The sequence below is a fragment of the Drosophila takahashii genome, chromosome 3R (assembly GCF_030179915.1).
Source record: "Drosophila takahashii strain IR98-3 E-12201 chromosome 3R, DtakHiC1v2, whole genome shotgun sequence".
In the NCBI taxonomy this organism is placed as follows: Eukaryota; Metazoa; Arthropoda; class Insecta; order Diptera; family Drosophilidae; genus Drosophila; species Drosophila takahashii.
In genome coordinates, this window is record NC_091681.1 from 18,389,656 (window position 1) to 18,413,608 (window position 23,953).

A 23,953-nucleotide genomic window follows, 5' to 3' on the forward strand; every position below is an offset into this window, starting at 1 on the left:
GGAACAGCTAACTCTTAGTACTAGCCAAAACCTATTAAATTGTTGTACTATTTATAATATCAATCGATGTTACAAAAAGCTCATCACCTAAATAAATTGTTTAATTTTAAAACTGAAACTTATTTATAAATTATCTTGCGTTTTTATCTTAATTATGGATTTAAAAAGTAGACAAAAATGGAAGAAACTATTTAATTTATATTCTGATTCTGAGGCAATTACAAATTGCATCAGAAACAAAAGTATGATTTATAAATCAACTGCCATTTACAGTTTAAGCACTGGAAATTCATCAAGAAATGTTACCGGCGCAATATTCTCAAGGTCAAACTTAAAAAATTGAATATTTTATCAATTTAGGTACTTTATTGTTTAGTTTGGCTCAAAATGTCGGGCTACTGCCAACTTGGCTACCTTCTTCTTATAAATAGCAAACGAAACACTGCTATAACACTGTCTATACCGGTCTGTTAAATTAATTAAATAATGAGTTTATAAATTATATTTTTTTTTAGATAAAAGTAAACTCATTAAAAATGTAATGCTATTTTTCTTTTTACGAAAGAAAGATATAGAGAAGAGAACATTTATGTTTATAAGTTTAAAATTAAAACAAATAATAGCATAGACAGACAAAATTTCCTTTTTTTGGTTGGCCACGCCTGATAGTTTTATAATAACTTTATTTTAAAAATCAAATTCGTCTCTCAACTTAATAAAATTATTTGTTTTACTATTTTTACATATTTTAATAACATATGTGCTTATATAGTATCATTTTTAACCAATACATCATATCAGTTTCACCTGATTTAAATTGAATGTGGATTGAGTAATTTAATATTTCATTGCGGAAACTTTTCTTTCCCATGGAAAACTGGGATTCGCATAATGGGATCAAAGGCAGCCGACCCCACAGATATGATAATATGTTAGGATGTGTGGCCAAAAATCGAACCCGTATGGGAAAAAACCAAAAAAAGGTGAATGAAAATGAGGAATGAAAATGAGGAAATTCGCGTGCCGGAAAAACAGCAAACGGCGAAAGGAAGACGGAGGGCAGGCTAAGCCGATTTTGCAATTGTTGCCGTTGTTTTTATGGTCAAGAATAATTTGTTTTTCCGCTGTCTTTGTTTGCAAACATGCTAAAATATCAGATTACAAAGCGGCAGTTCCTGCAGAGAGTGGGGGATGCGTTTTCCAAGTCCTGATTCTGCCACAAGGACTGGCAAATGAGTTTACGCAAATCCAGTAGATGGCCGCCCCTGATCCCAAACTAATCCGATCATATGAGTAGAGGGGATAGCTGGAATATTCCGACCCAAGTGGACAACAGGAAGAGAGGATCGCATGTGCCATTTAGTTATCTTAAATGAGCATCGATGGCCACTTTTCATCGTCGAAGGGTTGAGCATAATATCAAATGTCGCATTTGGTATCACAGGATCACTCTATATCGTTCAGATGTACCTACATATATTGTACATGTGTATTAAAACTCTTCAAAGATCTCCTTTCTAATGTCCAGACCCTCGAAGGCTCCTGAACAATCTAAGCCACACTCATTAGACACAGATAATTCGTGCAAATTTGTCAAATCGGCTTATGATTTGCATTCTATGACGGAATGTTTATGTTACTAATCTAGTCCTGTTTGACAAACAATGCGGCAATATTTATTCTAATGGCGTAGAATAACACACAGCCCATGGTCCCAAAAGGGACTTTCTTTCTCTCTGCGGATCAAACAAGGGACAAGCGCAGGCGCATGCGCATGCGCACTTAGGATCCGCAGGAGAAGATCTGCTGGAAGGACCCTTAAAAACTGGGTCAAGACGGGCGGGGGCGGACTAGTGGCGGGCTTAACGTAATTCCCATTTTTGCGTAGATTGAGGTAAGCGGGGTATGCTGGCTTAATAGGGCGTCAGCCAGACTGGCCTTTTGCGATCCTTTGTGTCAAGAGGAGCACAGGACTCAACAATTGCATATTCAATGAAAATAAGCTGGGCTTTATTGGTGTAACATTGCAAGGGACAACTGAAAACAAAAGGTATAACAATGAATCTGTTCCAATTACCAATTTGCATTTAAATGAAAATTCGAAATTCGCTAGAAAAAATTTAACTGACAATCTTTAATAACTTTGGAGAAAGCTGACACAAATAAAGTACAACAATAATAAGATAAGGTATTAAAAAAGTGTAAAAAGATTTTTTAATTTTTGAAAAAATTTATAGTGAAAAAATCTTTAAAAAAAAAATGAAATTGTTAGTTAAACAGATGCCTAACAGACAATTCTAATTTATAAAATTAAAATATATAGATTTTAAAATGTACCTATATAATTTAAGTTTCTTTCAAAGTAACGTCTTTATTTTTTAAAATTTTTAACTTGATCTGTCGGTTAAAAAATACCAACTTTGAACCAAGCACCCAGCCACCTTTTCCACAATAGGGCTGCCAGACGTTCAAAAAAAGAACTAACACCTCGATGCACATATCGATAGTATTATCGATATTTCTTTGCTTCCACCGTGACCGACTATTGAATATTTTCGGTATATTTGAAAAAGTAAATTCGGTATTTAAAGTATATTTTTTGAAGCCGCGGTCACACTGACGCCATCTTTCTTTTTCGGGATCCGCACACCAAGTCAAGAGGTAATCGAGTGATTTTTGTCGAAATATAATAGAAAATGGCCCAAATAAAGCGAAATCACGAGTGAAATGTGTGTGCGAACGATGGCCCAGTGTGCGGGGCACCAAGTGCCGGCTGGCAAACGAGTGAAAAACCTGAGAAACCCAGTTCCAAACAGCACACGTGTTTGCCATACAAGCCAATATGAAAACTAATAAATGCATGGGGCATGGTTATCTTGCAGAGCGAATCAACATGCAGCTGTTCGTCCGTGGACTAGAGACCATCGAGGCCCTGGAGGTTTCCCAGGATGCCACCATCGCCGGAGTGAAGGTGAGTTCAGAGGATAAATAAACAGGGGTGTTCCTAACCTAATTGTGGTTTCCATTCATCCATCCCGCCAACCTGTAGAACCAACTGGCCGCGATCCATGGATTCAACGCCGAGGAATTCAGCCTCGACTGCGAGGGCACCACCATGGCCAACGATACGCCCGTGACCGCCCTCAGCTCCTTCGAGCTGGACCTTAACATTCCCATGCTGGGAGGTAAGGTGCACGGCTCTTTGGCCCGTGCCGGCAAGGTCAAGGGTCAGACGCCCAAGGTGGAGAAGCAGGAGAAGAAGAAGAAGAAGACCGGACGCGCCAAGCGCAGGATCCAGTACAACCGCCGGTTCGTGAACTTCGTCCAGGGCTTCGGCCGTCGTCGCGGCCCCAACGCCAACTCCACATAGAGAGTTTTGGATGAACAAGTGTCTCTACCTTTAACTCCAGATTGATATGATGTTCATAAAGTAATTTCAAACCTTTAAACAAACACCCCCGCGTATGTTGCACATTTCAAGAGGTCAGATGGATTAGTTAGTTGGCCAAAACAGAGTGTTAATCGCTTTGGATTTTAAATTAATCAAGTTCTCATCTTTAACCATCAGAAAACGTATGAAAATAGTCTAGTTAGTTGATTAATTTTTTCTAAAGTTTATATTTAAATTGTAGTTTCACTTGAGATTACAAAATGTAATTTTAGTAAGATTACGGCTAAAATCAAAACATTCAAAACTTATCTATAGTTATGCACCAGCTCTATTATGTTTGTAGGAAAACACTTGATTGAAATATTTTCAGAGATTATTGTATATGAATTGCCTTTCCAGATACATAGTTTATGAAGATAGTTTCATGATAGGAGGATGCTAGATGAATCCCTTTTTAAAGCCAGTACTTTACACATTAGCCAGAGGTCAGTTGATAAAATCTCGCCTTTTGCGACTCGCTCTAAAGCGGCGGTAACCCAGTTCACAGCAACCGATTATAAGGGCCACCGTGAACCCCATGAGCAGGACCAGAAAACAACCCTGCATGTCGTCCATGTTCACCTTGTGGTTGGTCACCTGCCGCTGGGCGCTCTTCCCGCTGCACTTGTCCGCGCTGGGCAGATTCATCTGGTGCCAGCGCTCGATGAAGCCCATCCGGAACATGCTGTTGATGTGGCGGTTTATCAGGTGCAGGTACGCACTCTGCGCCGGCACAATCAAGGCGATCTGCTCGTCCACGAAGCTCTCCTTGCCCAAAGCGAAGCGGCACTCCTTGTCCCGCTCGAAATGCTGCTGCACAATCAGCTGCAGGTTGATCCGCCAATCTATATTGATGCGCTGGCCCTGTTTCACCGCCTCGATGTCCTCCTCCTGGCCACTGCCGTAGATCCTGGCCCGTGACATGTAGTGCTTGAAGTCCTCCCGCGTTGTCGTCTGCACGTACCGCTCGAAAAAGGTGCCGTTTCGCAGGCCGTACTCTGATATCGCCTTGTGGCGCTCCAGCTGGTTGAGATACTCCACGCCCGGCTGGAACTTGGGGAAGGTGAGGAAGGCCACCAGGTTGCCGCAGTAGGTGGTCACCAGGACGATGACCACGATCCACCAGAAGCCCACCACCAGGCGGCCACTGTCTGCCCTCGGCAAATACATGCCTCCTGCAAAAGGGAATGGGTTTATCTTTAGATCTAATCTTTGTACCCTTGCAGTCATGTCCGTCCGTCTGTCTGTCTGTTTCTACGCAAACTAGTCTCAGTTTTTGAGCATCGGGATGAAACTTTCCCAAAAGTTTTCTTTCTATTGCAGATAGTATATAAGTCGGAAATGGAGATTGTAGCTTCGTTGTTTTTTAAAATATTACCTATAACTATTGGGAATATTATTTTTTTTAAATATTTCTGAATTTCGAATTAAATTTTTAAAAAATCGGATCACTATATCATATAGCTGCCATATAAACGGTCAGAAAATTAAATGGAAATTAATAGGAAAAAAATATATCTTTGTTAAATTTTTATTACATTCTCTTCATCTCTGGAATATAGCTTTTCTTTACCATTTCAAAATTTCAAATTAAATTTAACAAAATTCGGGCGTCTATATTATATAGCTTCCATGGACAGGATTAAAAAAAATAATGCCAAAATAATACGAAAGCAGCTAAAATTTTGATTGCTTTATCATATAAGCAAGTAAATCTAAATTTAATGTTTGTAAGTTAATAGGAACGAATCTGCAAGGGTATATAAGCTTCGACTGGCCGAAGCTAGCTTCCTTTCTTGTTTTAATAGTTTTTAATGGCAAAAGTTGACCTTTAACTACTTACCCTGTTGTAACAAGGCCCCGAATATGTACCAAAAGCAGCTTTTAACCGTGGACAAGCCGGATATTTGCATATCCCTAAGAGGAGCAAGCCGATTGATGGCATAGAGCATGGGAGCCGTCAGCAGGATGATGCCCACCAGGCAGAGCCAAGTCTCCATGGTAAAGGGAGCTGTGAAGAGGTAGATGCGCGACACCTCATCCGGCTTGCGGGTGATGAAGGAGTATTTCTGCACACTGATGGGCAGCGTGTAGTTGAAGGGCTTCTGGTCGGGATCCTCCACGGTGGCTGCCACGGCGGCGATGAAGAACTGATTGCCCTGCACCATCTCCACGACGCGGTAGGGAATCCGAAATGTCATTGAGCCAACCAACTCGTCCTGTGAATCAAGATTGTAAAAGAAATACTCAACAAACAAGAGAGTACGCAATAGACGGGTGGGTGTCCCGACTATTTAATACCCGTTAGCTAAAGGGAGTGCGAGGTAGAAAGATATATGCAATTTTGATTGGTCATAACTTTTTAATAAATGGTCCGATTTGAAAAAATGTCTTCTACAATGTCTTCTGCATTTATACATTTTTTAAATCTTAAAAGATGTGGCCGCCAGCCATTTTTTAAAATCGTTGTGGGCGATTGTGGGCTTTATAGGGGGCGTGGCGCTCGGCTGAAATAAACTTGCGTTGCGTAGGAAGCCAAATAATATGTGTGGAATATCTCAAACTCCTAGTTTTTATAGTTTCCGAGATCTCAGCGTTCATACATACAGACAGACGGACAGGCGGACAAACGGACATGGCTAGTTCGACTCGGCTAGTGACCCTGATCAGGAATATACTTTTGCACGAATACAATATACCCTTTTACTCTACGAGTAACGGGTATAAAAAGTAGGAGACTCTCACGCTTTCATTGGAGTTCGTTGACGAGCTCAGCATATAGTCTTCCCTCAATGTGGAGGCCTCATGCAGATAGTAGCTGAAATTCAGGGCCCGACTGAGCTCCTTGATGATCTCCATGACTATGCCGGAATGCTTCACGATCACTCCATGCCTGTTTTTGGTGAGCACTTGCCAGGGAGGATTCTACGAGCGATTTGAACCAATAATAAGGATTATATTCCTGGCTCAAAGACTCACGTGCACGGTCACAATGTCCATGGTGATGTTGCGGAAGTGGTGCTCTATGTGTGGAAAGGCCAGTTCTTGGCAGACGAAACCCAGCAAGGGACTCCAGTAGCCAATGTTGATGAACTCGAAGTTTTGGTTCTTGGCATCGCGTGTGGGAGCTTTAGGATATCCAAGCTTTGGGTGGGTCTTCTTTAGGTGAAGAAATACCGGACTTACCTGCGCGGAACTTGCGATTCTCCTGACTTTTGCCCCATGTAATAGCCGTTTCTATTCGCCATCTTGCACAGCTGGAGCACCTGGCGTTGGTCTTTAGGTAATCCTGTTAAAATTTAATAAGGATAGGCTATGTGTAGTTAATATTTATGATTTCTAATAGATAATATGACTAATCTCTGGGTTCCTTAAAATTTATTTATAACAAAATAAGTTGTTTTTGTATTTCTAAGCTTAAGTACTTACTTTCATGTACTCCAGGATCTCGGCCTGCTTCTCCTGCTTGGTAAAGCGAATGGACTCCCACTCCTCGTCGGAGATCTCGCCGTATACTGACTCCTCCTCGACGGTCATCTTGGAAATGGAAAATATGCAAAATATTTAAAGATGTTTAGGTATATTATACAATATACCTTTGAAATGGAGGTAACCAGAGCGAGACTTATCTCAGAGATCGTACAATTAAGTGTGTCCTGGCACTCGGGTTGGGTTTCATTGAGGGCGAAGGCTATGTTGGCACCCTCGTCCAGATTTATGGTCACAGTGCCGGCATCAAAGTCGCGACGCACCTTATCCAGCACAAAGAACATCCACTGGTTGCCCACATGGAACATGTTCAGGGTTTCGGCTATTTCGATAATGTCCTCGTGGAAGGCGGATACCACTAGGAACTGCTGGCGCGTCTCTTCGTGTTTGTTGGGGGCAAATTGGGCCAGAGCTCGACGAAGGGCAGCTCGCTTCTGTTGACCCCGCAGGGAATCGTTAATTTTGTAGAGGATCAGAGAGATGGGAGTGATGTGATTGGTGGTACTTTCGTGAACAATCGACTTGACCAGCACCGAGTTTTCATCCACTGTTTAAAAAAGATCAAATATCGGGTTAAAAATCATCATTGGGTATATAAGAAATTTATGAATACTACACACATATGGTTTGATCCACAAAAACCACAGCTGTCTTCCAGTTGAGAATCTGCTGGACCTTCGCATCAAGAATGACTTGAGGAAATTCATCGCCGTGCTCAACAATGGGTATCTAAAAGTCAATGTTGCTTCGAGGTAAAAAAAAGATATCTGGGATCCAAATTGTTCCATACCATCAGAGCTCGATTTAGTGGCAGTCGAGGACAGTCGGAGTCGGTGATAGCGATTAATAGAATTGAAGTCTCCTGTGTGTTCTTGTAAAACTTCCAGGTATTCTCGCAATCCGTCACCGTAATGGCGGCCAAAAAATCTGCAGTATATCAGTTAGCCTCACCACTTTAATAATTAAAGACCCTCACCCTTCTTCAATCGCACCGCGTTCCAACTGAAATACTTCACATTTATACCACCATTCTTCAGATTCTCCCGTATAATGTCACTCAGGATTTTCTTGAAATGGGCCATAATGTTCTGGCCATGTAGGGATGAGTATTCGTGATCCACAACAACGGCTTCATAAACGACCAGTGATTATGGTTTTGAAAAAAAAATCCTTTAAAATCCAAACTTACCCAGGGAAGCGTTGGCGCTCAAAAAGGAGGAAAAGTCATTGGCCTCAATCGGAACCAGGATAAAGAGCTGCAGTCCAAGAAGGAGCACAAGACAAGTTGATGACCGCATATCGCCAGGATTCCTGAATAAAGACTGAGCAAGCGAATCCCATCGAGGCAACGAGGTTACCTCGCTGATAACACCAAACCCAATTAAAAGCAAGCCGCGTGTTCGGTAGCCATGAAAAATTGATTGGCGGGAAAGTGGAAAAGCCCGGTGATTGACGGTTTGCGGTTAGGCTTCGACCACATCGAATGTCAAATCGGACGCAGGTGTTCATCGAAGGATATCAATTTCTGTTAACTTGTTTTATTTAATTGTAAGTATTTTATGAAATTGTTTGTCAGAATTGCCTGTATGAGCGGTAATTACATTTTACAATCTTATATCTTAGGGGGGACTGACAGAAGTGTTTAGGAAAACGGGAGAAAAATGGGATAATATGTCTAAGCTAGGGATTACAACTCACTTAGGTTAGATCTACTGGCTAGGTCCGTTGAAAATATCGTTTTCGTTCTCGTTTCGATTGTGTAAATTGTGTCAAGAATGCGCTGATCCTGTCGTCTTGGTTACATGCATGTCTATATATAATTTAGCTACAATTACGCCTATAGGTCAATTCCCAAAAATGCTTTCAAATATAAATGCAATACGATTTCGACTTGTTGTGGTTCCATTAGTGTTTACTTTATGTATATGATTATTACGAGTAAGTTACGAAGGGGAGTATAACCTGTATAAATATATATAATATATATATATGCCTCAGTGTACACATGTCTCTAATATGTAGCTTGAATCTATATTAATATCTGGTTCCATACCGTCTTTAAACTGCAAAATTTTTCATTGGTGGCTCCGGTACCCTCAACTTTAATTATTTTTGGTCACTGATCGCAAAAACATTTGATTTGGGGATGTCCAAAATTGGCTATTTCGTCTATTGCTCTTGATATACGCTCTACCGGATTGCACGTTCCCTTTCTCTACTAGCATTTTTGATTGATCTCCCGAGACCCATTTTGCCGTCTAGAGTCCTAGACCCATTCGTCCCGGGTTTACGACTTTTCTCATTCGTTCAGTATCGCACTTAGGCGCTCCTCCACGGCGACCTTGCGTGACTTCCAAACGAATTCGCAGACGGCGATGACGCAGGCCACGCCCATGCCGCCCATGAGGACCACAAAGACGCCGCCCACATTGGCCAGTCCCAGTTCATTGGCCGCCGACGAGGACTTGGAGGTCTCCACGCGGCACTTGCCGCCGCCGCGCTTCTCCTTCCACCACTTGGTTTTCAGGATGTGCAGCTTGCCCTCCTCCTGCAGCTTGAGTATCACGCTGTTGATGGCAGTGCGATAGGGGGAATCTGTGGGTGATAGTATCTAGTTAGTCAAGGATCTACTTTCGTTTATGGTAAACCTACTAGGCGGTGTGGCTATGCCATAGCTCTTGGTATCCAGCATTCCACCGACTTGCGTAAGTTCGCAGTTGCGTTCGGTCACATACTCAATGGATGTGGACTCCATCAGAAAGGCGTAGGATCCTGAAAAATGTAATATTAATATAACATTTTCTGTAAGAGATCTGCGAACTCACCTTTGCCCTTGGCCACCCGATCCACTCCTTCGCCATTGCTGGCTGTGAAAACAGAGGGACGAGCTGATTCCATGAAAGACCACATGCGCTGATATGTGGAGATCTTTGAGTCCTGCAAACAAGGATATTTGTTAAGAATATTACCCCAAAATATTTTCTAAATTTACCCTAAAGAAGGCAGCCGTACTCCCGCCCTTTAAAGCGCCGTATTTGATTCTCGTCTGCTTGGCCAGATCCTCGGCACTTTCGATGGGCGAATCCATCCGTTCGACAGTCAAGAAGGCAGCCAAATTGGCAGTGTACGAGGAAATCATAATCAGGGTGAAGAACCACCAAATGCCGGCCACCATGCGAGTGGATAAAGCCCTGCAAGAAATACGTTTCAAAAGGTAAAAAACTAATCAAGGTTTATTTACTTACTTGGGCAAAAAGTCGCAGCCCTGTTGCATCAGCGATCCAATGGCAAACCACATGCAATTGAGCAGGGTGAACTGACTCTCGACCTTCTCGCCATGGGCATCCGTATAGGCAGGCCATTCATAGGGAGTGAATCTGCATAAAAGATATAACTAGATCAAAGAACCCTCTAATAGAAAGTATACAACTTACTTTGCCAGAATGAAAAGCAGCACAGAGACACCCAAATAGGCGGTGGCCATGTAGATCCACACATCCAAGGACAACGGCGACAGGAAGGAGAACAAGTTGGGTGGCTGCTTAATGGGCTTCCTGTACAATATGGACACACCCAGATTCATAAAGGGAGTGGTGAAGTCCACCGCCTGCTCGCGCTCGAAGGTAATGGTGAGATCCGCAATGGCCAAGTCGGCACGCTGCTCCAGCAACTCCCGGATCATGCCGTTCCATTCGCTGAAACGAGGGGTTTTATAGTAAAAAGTATTCTATATTATAATAGATAGATAGATCTATACCCCGTTAGTTTGTTGAGACTTCCATAGCTGCCATCTGGCACCAGTTGTATTTTGTAGTTGAAGCCCAGCGACTTGGAGATCTCATGGATCAGATCCACCGCATAGCCCTCAAACTGATCGTTGCCACTCAGGGGAATGGCCGACTCCTTGCGCATGCAGTAGGGATTACTCTTTAGGAAAAATAAAAATATTTATTTAAAATTGAATTTAATATATTGAGCATTTTTAGCCTCACTAATATGGTCGTGACCACCAGTGTTTTGTTCTTCAGATTCGCCTCGATCTCCTGCTGCTTCTGGCTAAAGGTGCGCGTGAAGTTGATGCCATCGGGCAGCGTGGAGTTCCAGGTGCCGATCTTCCGTATGCCTGCCGGCGTCAGCTCCACAATGTCCAGCATGAAGTCCGTGCGGAAGCCCTGGTGATCGAACTTAATCACATTCGTGAGGCCCTTCATCTCAACAATCTTCATGTAGTTGATCAGACTGAAGCCGTGCTGCCAGGTGCTCTGGCCATCGCAACTGATCGGATGGATGTCGATCTGCTGCGAGGTGTCCAGGTCGTGCAGCGCCTTGGCGAACAGATGCACTGCATCGTACATGAGAGCCGTTTCCGAGCGCACGGTGGTCAGGTTGGCCGATCGCAGCAGGCCCTTCTCGTCGATGCTCCACTGGCGCACCACATCCGAGACGATCTTCTCGTTGATCAGCCGGAATCCGGTGATATTCGTGCCGCCATACCGGAACTCGTCCAGGTTCACCGTGTGCAGATCCAGCGAGGTCACCAGGTAGCTGTGATAGTCGCTCATCATGCCAATCTGCTGCGCCTGCTTCAGCACCTCGTGGATCCGCTCCGTGGAGCAGTCGAGCACGATGTGCGCCTCCGCCGAGTTCTTGATCTGTTTCAGAAGGGGTCTGTAATGGTGAGTAAATAATTTTAATTAAAAGTTTTGTTTAATATATAGTTTATTTTTACATCGAAATTTTAATTGCAAATTAAAATTCCAAAACGAATGACGAATCTTAGAATACAAACAAAAAAATGCATGTTCCCGTAAAATCGATATGGCCATGCAAAACCCATATCGTTTTTACAGGAAATACTCCTTTCGACCAGGTCAAATTTACCTGGCCGCATATCAATTTAAAATTGATCTTAAATAATGTAAAATCAATCTTCGTTTCATATCGATTTTCTTCAGGTGTAAATGCTTTAAACTGTAAGTTCTTCTTGAACCTTATTTAAAATAAACCTACAAAATCGGTTTGATCGGATTGATCATCATTGATCTAAAAAGCATTACTACTTTTTATAAAGATTATAAAGCTATATATATATATTTAGTAAAATAGCTAGCTATTATTAAAGATTCTTTAATAAAGATGTATTGCAACTACTGTAACTAAACATTTCTATATTAATTTCGTATAATAGTAATCTTAATCAGTTCTACGAAAATAGGTTGGATATGTGGGCCAGAATAAAAAAAAAACTCGGAATCGGTGGAAACGATTAGCTGGGCTTACCGGTAATCCCCGCTGTCGCTTAGCTGCCGCACAGTAATGGGAAAAGGCGTCATCCCGTGGGCCTTCAAAAGCTCCTGCAGCCTCACGATGCCGTCATTGTTCTCGTAGATAATGGTGAAAGTCTTCCAGCCCCAGTGTCGCACGATATCCACGTAAGCCTAAGAGCAAGCAAAAACATCAACAATGAAGTGGAAGAGGTTGTGGGGGATGCAATTGCACCTGCCTACCTTGGAGAGCGTATTAGGGTGCGGATAAAGATTCACCAGGCAGCTTTCGCGTCTCAGCCGGTAGTCCCAGCGATTCTCCAAGTGGGGAATCTGCAGTGAGTGTGTTTCAAAGTTATTCAAAGGGTTTTGTGAGACATTCAAGTCCCTACTCTACTACTCACCTCCATGTTGTCGCAAATGCTCTGCACATGGCTGGCGGTGTGCGAGGATTGTGGCCCAAAAATGGCTGCAACACCGATGTTCAGTAAGCCGCAAACTGAAAGACAAACAGCGCAATTGAGGTTTATGTACCCAGTTATTTGTTGCTCTTTGACGAACTTAGTTTGCCGAACCCAATTTACGGAAAATCAAACCCAACCGCTGTAAAATATCTGCGGGCTTTCCCGAATCGCAAGGAGCAACTTCTGACATTCTTGCCTTATGGCAAATTGAGTGAAACACAAATCCCAAAGAGCTTAAAAGTCGCAAATTGATTTTCTGTTCCCATTCCCATTCCCATTCCCATTCCCAGTCCCAATCCAATCTGCTTGTGGGGGGAAGATAATCTGGGGCTACGACTTGTAAGGCTCAAAAAGTAAAAACGCGCCCAAGTAGCGCAGTAATGTGCTTGGCTTTTGGCTCAGTAATGTTCAGTTAGCCTCGTTCGCATATTTAAAATGCACTTCAGTATGACATAATTTCGTTTAGCCCGTTTGGTCCTTCCTTTCGGCCCCTAAAGGATTTTCCCCCGCCTGCCAGTCAGCATCCTTTTGGCTCATCAAACGCGCTAAGCACGTGTAAGTGCATGTGCACCTGCACTTCGATGTCCTGGCTCTGTGATGCGGTTAACCTGCTCCCAGGACTCGGTGGGTGGAGGGTCCTCGTTACTGTCGTGCTGAAGTGTGGTTTACTCTTTCTGGCCAAGCCAAGGTATTTTTCCTTTTTGGCCATGTGCTCGGGCCAACTTCGGCGTCATTTGTGTCTCATTTATCACAGGATATTCGACAGTTGGCTCACGTTCCTTTGCCCGCTTTACGATTCATCTTCAGCTCTTAACGATTATCAAGTGCCAGAGAAGTTTCACCTGCTACCCAATACCCACAATAAACTGCAAATGGCAGACTGGCCGGGCTTACACATAAGGATATTTATCCGGTCGAATTTAAGAGGGGTTGATGTTGGTGCTTTGATATCGTGTGATATCATCCAACTTTATTTTACATTTACAAATTTAACAGCCAAATTAACAATATTTTTATAATAGTGTCAATATAATGTTTTTGTCGGACAAGTCGGAAAATTGCAGTTTGGAAAACCGATAAATGTTAAAATATATTAGAAGCGAGATTAGCTCAAAAAATTTCTATTACCAAAAAAGGTCGCATATAAGGCCAATCTTTGTAAGTTAAATAAGTATTAGATTCTGGACTAGGTAAAACCTTTCAAAACAATAATATAGTGAGGATATAAAAATTAGTTAATATTATTTTTATGACATAGAAGTTTAGTTAACAAAATAGATTGACTAAATATATAAGAGATTGAAATATTTTTGTAGTGTTTTGACAGATGTTTAGCACTTTATAATCGTTTTAAAAGGGAACCAAGAGTCAAATCCCATTTACTGCGAGTTCAGAAGTAAAAAGGAATGAAGTCCCCCAGGCAGCAATTAGCATATCATAAATCGCAAATCAAATACAAAAGCAAACAAAGGGGTAAATCAAGCACAAGGAAAAACAGAAACAAAGAGATGTCAATTTAAGGATGACAAGGGAACTCAAAGCGGAAACAAAAAGGAGATGAATGTACATATGTCCAAATCAAATATGCAGGTGAAAGCATCAGGTGAAGGTGAAGTTTACGTTGGAGAGAAAAAGGCAACAGGGTGAAAGGTGACGGGATTGTGGGAAAGCAGGCCAAGTCAACACTTTGAGCACTCTGTACTCAGTACCGTGAACTACTCACCCCTTTTCCCGGCGTGGAAACTGTCGAAGGGCGAGATGCGCTCGATTTGGGCCACCAGCTTGGAGCGCGGCAGGATGGATCGGTCGGCGTTGATGCGGTCCACCGCCTGGCGGAAGGCCAGCTCCTGGTGGTCGTCGGAGGGATGGAAGAGCCCACCTGCGGTTACAAATTATAGGTCGTGTTTTTTGTTCGAGTGTCCATAGGCAAATGTATCAAATATTTTGGTTCAACTCCCGCGGTGCGCAAATAAAAACAAACAAAACACAAACACCCCCACCCGTATGAAACCCACAAACTCATACAGAGAACGGCGCTCTTGATTATGACGTGTAAAAAATCGATACGTAACGAAGATGCGAGCGGAATTTTGTTTTCATCTGGTTTTTGCCGCAGCTCCTCTAATTCGGATAATATATCATTTGGTTTTTAATCTTTTACTCACCAATCTTGATAATATCGGGCAGTGATTGAGCTTCTCGGCAGTTGAAAATTAATTGCAGCAGCAGCAACGGCAGGACCAAAAGCCGTCTTGACCGCATCTTGAAATCGCTTGAGATGGCAGTTTCCGGTTTCCGATGATTGCCCCGCTGGATATCAATCACTTGTCACTCGCTGGATTTTCTTATCTAGCAGATATTTAACATTTTCACTTGGCGGCACTTTCGCTGAGTGTTTTAACTGATTTTCCTGTGGTATATGTTTTGATTTTTCCGAAATTCCGCCCAACCGCTTTCTGTGAGGATGTGACATCCACTGAGCTGCGTGTGTTTGATCTGCCTTCTTTTATCCTGTTGCGGAATCGCCTGGCGAGGTGGGGTGTTTTGTGGGTGAATGTGTGTTGGTGGGTGGTCCAGCATCCAAAAGCCGGCTGACAGTTCCAACAGCTGCGCACTGGATGCTGCGAGAGCAGAACCATAGGGGTTGCCACCCCCTTCGGCAGATGAGCTTTCCGTCCTGAAGGTCGTTGGTGGGAAAACATGGTAATTTGGCTCAAAAGTAAACTGCTTTGCCGACGATGGGCTTTCTAAGCTTTTGTGGTTGTGGAATCTTAAAAAGGTTCCACAAAGTTACCATTTAAATTATGTGAATTCAATGAGAATGGGTTTAGACTTTGTAATAATTCATGATAGGTTATCAAAATATACAATTTCGAATAATTGTATAATTTCTACGCAATACCACTTAGTTTAAAATATTCTTTAATAAAGAAATTTAAGTTTTTTTAAGAGCAGTTTTAAAAATCCCAATTTAATTATTAAATGCTTAAAATTATTATTTTAAACAAATATTTCAGTTCGTTTCTTAGTCCATTTAATATATTTAAAATATATTAAACATTTTATTTTGTGTTGGCTTTTTACTATTTTTACCAAAATGCTGGAACCCCATCCTTAATCAAGGAACCGACTCCTCTGCCCTCCTCCCCTTGAAAGGTCCGAAGAGGAAAAGGATTAAACGGCACAAAGGAAGCAGCCAGCGGAACGGCGGCGAGTAAAGGGCATAAATAAAACAGAGAGCTCATTATGCCGTTGACCGCGTTGAGCTTAAAGTGCAAGGATAATGCAAAGCGGCAGTGAAGTGATGGGGAAATGCATGCGAATGGCGACTGGAAATGCAGGCGCGTAAATGTGAGAGTATTAACAATTTAACAAACAAAGGCAAAGGGCCATTAATAACACACAACAACAGTTCTGCCGCTTAATATACCCACAATCGCGCGCACATACATATATTATGCATGTGTGTGCGGCCATAAATACAGAATGTCGTTGCGGGAAAATCGTAGCGACTCGCGCCAAATATCATCAAGCTCTGTTGCCTGGCAAATGAGTTGGTTCAGTCAGATGCGCCAGCTCCAAATGCACCGGAAAAAAATTATATAAAAATGTCTAGAATAAACAAGAACAAATATTGTTATTAAGTTTATTTTATCCATTTATATCCTTCGGAAAAATATTATATGATGCTTATGGATTATTTTGACAATATGTAATACTGTTTCCAATTTATTTAAGATCTTTATATAGTTTCTATTAGAAACTTATTTATACGACTAATGCTATCTTTATCGGCAATGCAAGAAAAATCTTCAGAGGTTTTGAAACTTCTTAATAAGGTCTTAAAAAAAATTCGAAGGTTAATTTAAGGATCTAAGGATCAATGCCGAAAAAATATCTCGTATTTTTCCCAAATGTAACGAAACAACATTAAAGTTTTTCATGGTGTACTGTTTTCTGTGTGTGTGAGAGCCCTTCGTCCTGTATCTGCACTTGTGTCCGTGTCGCCATGCCTGTGTGTGTAATCATGCATATCTTTGCCAGTGGGTTTTCGGTTAGTGCCTTATTTACATTGGCCGGAAGCTGCTGGTTGTGCTTGTTTCCGCTTTTGTCTGTGCGACTTCATCACCATCTCTCTCCCCTCTCACTCCGTTCTAGCATCCCTCCCTCTCGCACTCTCCCTTCGTGCTTTCTTTGCCGTGGCAGTGAAGTAGAGCAATGGTCTGGCTCATTAATTTCAACATAACGCGCACATGGCCAACAAATTTTCCCACGTACGCACACGTATAAATTGCACACTCACACACACACACACACAGTGCGGACATAGTTGGCTCTTAGCTTTCAGCGGTAATTATTTCAAATTAAATGGCGAAAGCACTTTTCAAGCAGGTGCTCCCGAAAGTATCCAGCATATTATTAGCAACGGTATACGACAGCCTCGATAAGTCGAACTGGTCGGTAAAAAAATATATCTGCCACGTTTTTTTTATTTATTGCAGCACTTAACTTTCTTCAAAAAATAAATACGTAATTTTTTTTATTTTTAAAAAAATTGTAAATTTGAGCTCTTAAACAAAGTGTTATAATAGAATTTTCAACTTAAACGTTTTTAAGTTAAAACTTAATAATCAATATTTAATTAGAAAAATGTTAGTTTGTGGAGGGCTAATGGTTTTTGTACTTTAGGCAGCTTTTTTGTTCGTGACGGTCTTAAGCATGAGATTGCACTTTGATTTCGTCTGCTGGCAGACACCAACCGAGATGGAGAAAGCCAAAAAAGGCATCTGACTTCTGGACTCCCTCCTTACTCCCCGACTGTCTGCCAGTCGTCTGGCCTCCATCAATTTGGCCTTTGGGCTGGTTTTATTATCCCAATGCGCATGGAAATGCTGACAAGGTTCGCCTGTCATGTCCGACTCTTAGGCTAAATAATTTTAATAATGCAAAGTAAGATATACACACATGAGAAGGTTATGCCCGGAGCCATAGGATTCCAGGGTCAGGAGGACCTCGAAAATATTTTCACATTCTGTATGAATGTAAATACATTTTCGGGCAGTTAGTCATCCCCTCTCCATTCGGTTTCCAAGAGAGTTGCAGGCAACGAGAGATGAAAGCGAAATACCAAAAGGAAAACAGGGAAGTGGAAAACTGTTGCCGTTGGTCAAGCATATGCAATGCATTTTCCAGGCGGAGCTTACTTAAAAGAATGTAAATGCCAGGCTTTACTTACTCATGATGTGTAGTTTCGTATAGCATTTTCCATATTTTACACAAAAGAATTTGGCTTGGCATTCCTACTGTTTTGGTCCCTGCCATTATTATTATTTTTGGTAGAATTTTACCGCTCAGACAAAAAGCTTTGGGTAAGCCATAAAAAACTATACTTTGTCATTGTTCTGAATAATAAGCAACTGTTGCTTTTTCGAAAAAAACGTTGGCTCTTTGTATGTACATGATTAATTAATCGTAAAACATATTTAAGCGGGAATAAACGAAACAACTTCAATTAATTATTATTTGTCGGCTAAAATATATTGATTGAATAGCAAATTACCTTTTAAAATATAAATAATTTATTGGTTGCCTGAAATAGTAATTCACCGTGCAACCTTCAAGTTATAAATTAAATTTTAATTATTATACCCGTTACTCGTAGAGTAAAAGGGTATACTAGATTCGTGCAAAAGTATGTAACAGCTAGAAGGAAGCGTTTCCGACCCCATAAAGTATATATATTCTTGATCAGGGTCACTAGCCGAGTCGATCTAGCCATGTCCGTCTGTCCGTCTGTCTGTCTGTCTGTCTGTCTGTCTGTCTGTCTGTCTGTCTGTCTGTCTGTCTGTCTGTCTGTCTGTCCGTCTGTCCGTCTGTATGAACGCTGAGATCTCAGAAACTACAAAAGCTAGAAGGTTGAGATTTCCCACACATATTCTTTGGCTTCCTACGCAGCGCAAGTTTATTTTAGCCGAGCGCCACGCCCTCTCTAACGCCCACAATCGCCCACTAACGATTTTAAAATGGGTCCTGCGCCCACATCTTTAAAGATTTCCGAGAAGTATAAATGCAATTTTGTTGTGTATATTTATAGCTATCGAAATGTAGAAGACATTTTTCAAATCGGACCATTCATTAAAAAGTTATACGTAATCAAAAATTATATATCTATCTCCCTCGCACTCCCTTTAGCTGAGTTACGATTATTAGTCGGGACACCAACCCGACACAGCGTTCGCACTCCCTTTAGCTGAGTGACGGGTATTAGATAGTCGGGACAACAACCCGACTATAGCGTTCTCTCTTGTTTTTTTATTGCAGAAGTCTTGTTGTGGATGTCTCAAGCGAACAAGAAGCAACTCAAACAGCTTTTAGTGAGAGCACTTTCACATTTCTCCTGCACTTCATGTTTTGGTACACACCAAGGACGTTTTATTAGTGTTTTTAGAGCATTTGACGGGCAATGATGTCACATGTCTGATGGCAAGGACGAACGACACATTGGAGCGGCAGTGGCATATGCAACAAATTTGTAAGGACGCTATTTAATTCCATGTCGGCTCTTCGGATGCCGTCGCTGAATGAATGGATGAAGTGAAGCCCTGGGGACACGCCCCCAAATCCTCAGTTCGAAGGCGCCTCCTTGCTGGCTTACACTTTGGCTTCGGCCCGCTTTTATAGGCGCCTCCTCAAATCCACTTTGTAAGCCATTCCATTGGTAATAAAGGCGCAAGTGAGTGCCGCTAATATAAAATTGAATTTAAATAAATGGAGTAGGGGCCGTAAAAAGCCAAAAAGCACCGCGCTTCGTTTCTGATTTGATTTGTTTGGAGGCGCACGCCCAGCACTTAGGCGCCATTTGATATGCAACAATCTTTGGCGGCAGCCGAAAATTGGGAAATCGGAAAATCGAAGAGCGGAAAAGGAAGGAAAGCGGGGCATCATCATCATCATCAGAGGAGCTCTCGAGTGCGGGAGTTTCGCTTTGTAATAAATCGCATGGAAAGAAATGTATGTAGCCCGAAATCGTTTTAATTTATTCATGCCACGCGCTTTTGCTGTTTAACATAGGAGGGGTATTGATTAAAAATGCAAAGGACTGCACTGCGCCGGCACTTGGATCCTTGAATCAGACACCTAAGTACATATATGCAATGCCTCTTCCTTTTGGCCGCATTATGCAAATACTGTTGACACAGATTCCAAGGGCTGAACTTGAACCTGCTAAACTGAACCCGAACCCTAATCCGAACCGCTGTTGCCGCTTTCATTAATTAGTCGACAGGCTGTTAGGCAGCTAATTAAAGAGCCGGCCTACAAATTGGCAGCTTGTGTGGGCCATGTGGGATAGATTTAGGCAATTAGCACTCGCTGTACACCCGCTGTACAAAAACCTTTTTAAGGGGGGAAGGGCCAAAAGAACCACCACCATTCCGGCAGTCAGTGGGAATTTTAAACGGGCCAACAGCTACATCGAGATTGTCGTACCTGCACAAAACATCTGGCTGCGTGTCCTTGCTCGCCTGAGTCCTCCTGATTGCGTAATTCCAGCTCACAAGTGCCGACAACGGTTGAGAGTCTATTAAAAATGTATTATCAGTGCGATTGCCACCAGATCCTGCTGAAGTGTCGACTTTATTCCCAGCATATCCCGTTGCTATCCATGCGCAGTTGTTTGAGTGTAAATGTTTCAATTAGCCCTGGCGGCACTTAAAATAAATAGTCTGACTCTGCTCATTTAGCTCACATGTACGGAATACATGTGGGTAAAGTGCATGGGAATCACATCGTTTTTATATATATTTAGAAGTGTTTAAATGAAAATTTTAAAACTGATTTCTTTGTACTTTAAGCTTAAAGATTCTTATACATTTTTAATCCCACTTAAGTTACTGAAAATCGTATTAAGCAATACCGAAGCATTATGGCTTAAATTTATTAACTGCATGTGATCTGTATTTTTATCAGTGTAGCAGTTATTGGTTTGAGTCATACAAATATTAAGTCATACGAACTTTGTTAATCTCTACACTAATATAAATTCATCAGAACTCAACGGCTCAATATATAAATTTAAATATAAGTAGGTATACAGAATTAAATGTAACCTTATCAGTTGTTTAAGTAATTTTCTTATCTGCTTTGATTATGACAGTTCCTGAGAATTTTTGAGGGCCCGTTTACAGTACATATATCGCTTATATGTACTAAATAATTATAATCAATATTGCGAGTATGACCTAACTGCTGCTTTAGCTGATTTGTTAAGGCTTTGCAATTTTGCAGTTTTAATATAATTTTGTTGAAAAGCTGGGCTATAAATTCTGCTTCTGTGTTGCAGGTCTATCAGTTCGGTTTCAGCGTTCCATAAAGTCATATCAAAATGAATTCCCCAATTGCTCTATTGTAAGTAACTGCAGTTGTTGGCTCTACTTGAAATATTCATGTTTTTTACAATTAACTAGGTTCTTCGCACTGCTCCTGATCAGTCCTTTGTGCTTCGGGTATACTGATGAAGAACGTGAGGCCGATCGTCTTAGGGTGGCTGAAATTATCCGAACCTCCCAGGACGCAGATGCCAAAATCGGTAACACCCAGGAATTGCTTGACATCTATAAACGTTTAGCTCCAACTTTGTCGGCTGAAGACAGGGAGCAAATTGAGAGCCTAATTAAGGAGCATACTGATGAAATATTATTCGATGGAGTTCCGAGTCAAGGCGGACGGAAGACCAAGTACGTTGGCAAGGTCCTTACTCCAGTTGCGAGGGACCTGGCTTCTGGATTCTTTCAAGAGCTCGGTGCTAGCATTGCCAGATTATTCAGTGGTTAATGTCATTGAAAAGTAATTCAAAAATATATTTTTGCATAACAAAATGTTAATAAAAAATTAATATTTTTGTAAAATGTTTAACCTATGCATTCAAATAAAATTTGTATAAAGTACACTGCAGTTTTACCTACTTACCTTCGCTTACAACACAGACGCTAAATGGTATTTTTTACACCTGACTTGTTGATCAATCTGTGACTGTGACTTTATTATCAGATACATAAGCAAACGACGTACACCGTAAAAATCTGGAATAAATTTATATGTATATAAAATAAATAAGTATGGAATAGCCGTTTTTGCCAAGAAGCAGGCCGACCATATGTACATAAAATAATTACCGCCGAGCCAACGTTTTGTTCCTTATCGCTTTTGTATTTAAAACGATGTCCATTAAACTCAGTTGATGTGGCTTTACATATATGCATAATGTAATGCAGATTTGATATCACTTAACGCTGTGAGGCTATTTATTCAGCTTGTTGGGCTGAAAAATTGTCATTTCAGCTTGATCTTGCGTTCCACAAAGTATTTACGCCATGAATATTATAATGTCCATCATGTAAGTAACACTGTATATTGGTTTTATTTGAATTTATTAATTTCTTTCTCATTTTTTTCATTTTATTAGGTGCTTTGCACTTCTTCTGATTAGCCCGTTGTGTTCAGCGTATACTGCCGAACAACGTCGAGCTGATGGCCTTAGGGTTAATCAGATTATCCAAACTTCTCGCGATGACAATACCAAAATCAACGGGATCCAGGAATTACTTAACATATATAGACGCATGTCCCCCAGTTTAAGGCCTGAAGAAAGGGAGAGGATCGACAGGTTTATTAAACCGCATACGGAGGAAATATTAATCGATGGAGTGCCAAGTCAAGGGGGTGTGAAAAGCAAGTATGCCAGAAAGATCCTGAGTCCAGTGGTAAAGAGTGTGGCTACAGGATTCTTCGAACAGCTCGGGGCAAGTCTTGCAAGCCTTTTCGAGGGTTGGTTTTCATCGAAAAAGGAAGAATAAAAGAAGAGAAGAAGGAATTTTGATACAAAAATTTATAAAATTGTATAATAGTTTTGTATTTTATATTATTAAAATCTATCTACTTTTCTATATAAATGTGTGCCAAATAAAAGTGTAAAACTTCTGAATTAAAGCATATTTATTGTGTATTTTATTCGAAGGTCAGAAATGATTTAACTTATTATCCCATATATTTTAAAAAAGAAATTTGTATGCGAATTTTTCATGTAAATTTTTCCGGTCCTACTCTTAAACAAAAATAATATCTAAAGAATGGAACAATTTTTCATGTAAATTTTTCCGGTCCTACTCTTAAACGAAAATAATATCTAAAGAATGGAACAATTTCGTATCTTTCCAGCAATAACAAATGACTATTTTTTTAGCTTTAAGCTTATTTTCTTTCTCGTGTGTGTGTATGTTGAACATTATTACGTTTAAGCCTAAAAAAAAGGATTGTTGGTAATTTAAGGGAATTGTGCTAACGTACAATTTTCCGGTGAACGGGGAATCATAAAAAAAAATGTATCGAAACTAAGTGACTCATAATTAAATTCTGCTTTAAAATTCAATAAAATAATGTTTATTATTTGTATGTGTAACAAAAATATTATTGACAGTTCATGAGAACTTTGATGGGAAAATTTTTAGTGTGTGGGTACAAGTTTAATTCCAATGAACGTTGCAAACGCCAACAAAGTGCCGTTTTTGCTGATTTGTAAATATATTGCCATTCAGCAGTTTCACTTTGAATTTCATCTTGCGCTGGGCTATAAATTCTGTTTCTGGGTTGAGAGACTATCAGTTCAGTTTGATCCGGCGTTCCTTGAAGTCATAACAAAATGAATTCCTCATTTTCTCTAATGTAAGTACCTCTCTAAGATAACTTGGTTTTGATTAAATATTAAATTTGTTTAAATTTTATAAACATTTATCTAGGTGCTTTGCACTGCTCCTGGTTAGTCCTTTGTGCTTCGGGTATACTGATGATGAACGTGAGGCCGATCGTCTTAGAGTGGCTGAAATTATCCGAACCTCCCAGGACGACGATGCCAAAATCGGGAACACCCAGAAATTGCTTGACATCTATAAACGTTTAGCTCCAACTTTGTCGGATGAAGACAGGGAGCAAATTGAGAGCCTAATTAAGGAGCATACGGATGAAATATTAGTCGATGGAGTTCCGAGTCAAGGCGGACGGAAGACCAAATACGTTGGAAAGATCCTTACTCCAGTTGCGAGGGACCTGGCGACTGGATTCTTTTCAGAGTTTGGTGCAAGCATTGCTAGATTATTCACTGGTTAATTTCAATGAAAAATCGTTATGCATACCAAAATGTAATTCAAAAATTTCGAATTATGTAATATGTTTATCAGAAACCTTGAAATAAAATCTGCTGCACACTGCATATATGTATGTATTCTTTTTCAATCACTCACATAGCTTATCAA

At 41.0% G+C, this 23,953-nt stretch overlaps 6 protein-coding genes across 6 annotated transcripts; 4 read left to right on the top strand and 2 right to left on the bottom strand.

The window, feature by feature from the left end:
- The first annotated feature begins 2,551 nt into the window (after positions 1-2,551).
- Positions 2,552-3,453, top strand: RpS30 (ribosomal protein S30). Its single transcript, XM_017141363.3, has 3 exons — positions 2,552-2,661; positions 2,883-2,971; positions 3,050-3,453. Exons 2-3 carry the CDS (start codon positions 2,894-2,896, stop codon positions 3,368-3,370), a joined length of 399 nt encoding a protein of 132 aa, XP_016996852.1. The 5' UTR covers positions 2,552-2,661; positions 2,883-2,893; the 3' UTR covers positions 3,371-3,453.
- A 201-nt stretch (positions 3,454-3,654) lies between these two features.
- Ir93a (Ionotropic receptor 93a) lies at positions 3,655-8,379 on the bottom strand (the record flags this gene model as incomplete). The annotated part of the gene is made up of 11 exons (XM_070216573.1): positions 3,655-4,605; positions 5,274-5,649; positions 6,176-6,355; positions 6,410-6,558; positions 6,617-6,719; positions 6,860-6,967; positions 7,027-7,466; positions 7,540-7,648; positions 7,710-7,846; positions 7,896-8,048; positions 8,109-8,379. Coding segments are annotated over 11 exons (2,754 nt in total), but the record flags the coding sequence as incomplete, so codon positions are not given.
- Positions 8,380-8,434: 55 nt separating this feature from the next.
- KaiR1D (Kainate-type ionotropic glutamate receptor subunit 1D) lies at positions 8,435-15,235 on the bottom strand. The gene is made up of 13 exons (XM_070216626.1): positions 14,813-15,235; positions 14,371-14,526; positions 12,588-12,682; positions 12,427-12,516; positions 12,200-12,357; positions 10,912-11,587; positions 10,677-10,846; positions 10,354-10,614; positions 10,165-10,296; positions 9,912-10,110; positions 9,745-9,856; positions 9,572-9,691; positions 8,435-9,514 (listed from the first exon to the last, which is right to left on the bottom strand). The coding sequence occupies exons 1-13, from the start codon at positions 14,907-14,909 to the stop codon at positions 9,219-9,221; spliced, it is 2,562 nt and encodes an 853-aa protein (XP_070072727.1). The 5' UTR covers positions 14,910-15,235; the 3' UTR covers positions 8,435-9,218.
- Positions 15,236-20,954: 5,719 nt separating this feature from the next.
- On the top strand, positions 20,955-21,526 carry LOC108057175 (protein Turandot C-like). The gene is made up of 2 exons (XM_017141327.3): positions 20,955-21,053; positions 21,113-21,526. Exons 1-2 carry the CDS (start codon positions 21,031-21,033, stop codon positions 21,477-21,479), a joined length of 390 nt encoding a protein of 129 aa, XP_016996816.2. The 5' UTR covers positions 20,955-21,030; the 3' UTR covers positions 21,480-21,526.
- Positions 21,527-21,711: 185 nt separating this feature from the next.
- On the top strand, positions 21,712-22,510 carry LOC108057158 (protein Turandot B1-like). The gene is made up of 2 exons (XM_017141309.3): positions 21,712-22,041; positions 22,111-22,510. Exons 1-2 carry the CDS (start codon positions 22,019-22,021, stop codon positions 22,499-22,501), a joined length of 414 nt encoding a protein of 137 aa, XP_016996798.2. The 5' UTR covers positions 21,712-22,018; the 3' UTR covers positions 22,502-22,510.
- A 727-nt stretch (positions 22,511-23,237) lies between these two features.
- LOC108057169 (protein Turandot C-like) lies at positions 23,238-23,910 on the top strand. Its single transcript, XM_017141320.3, has 2 exons — positions 23,238-23,366; positions 23,441-23,910. The coding sequence occupies exons 1-2, from the start codon at positions 23,344-23,346 to the stop codon at positions 23,805-23,807; spliced, it is 390 nt and encodes a 129-aa protein (XP_016996809.2). The 5' UTR covers positions 23,238-23,343; the 3' UTR covers positions 23,808-23,910.
- The last annotated feature ends 43 nt before the right edge of the window (positions 23,911-23,953 follow it).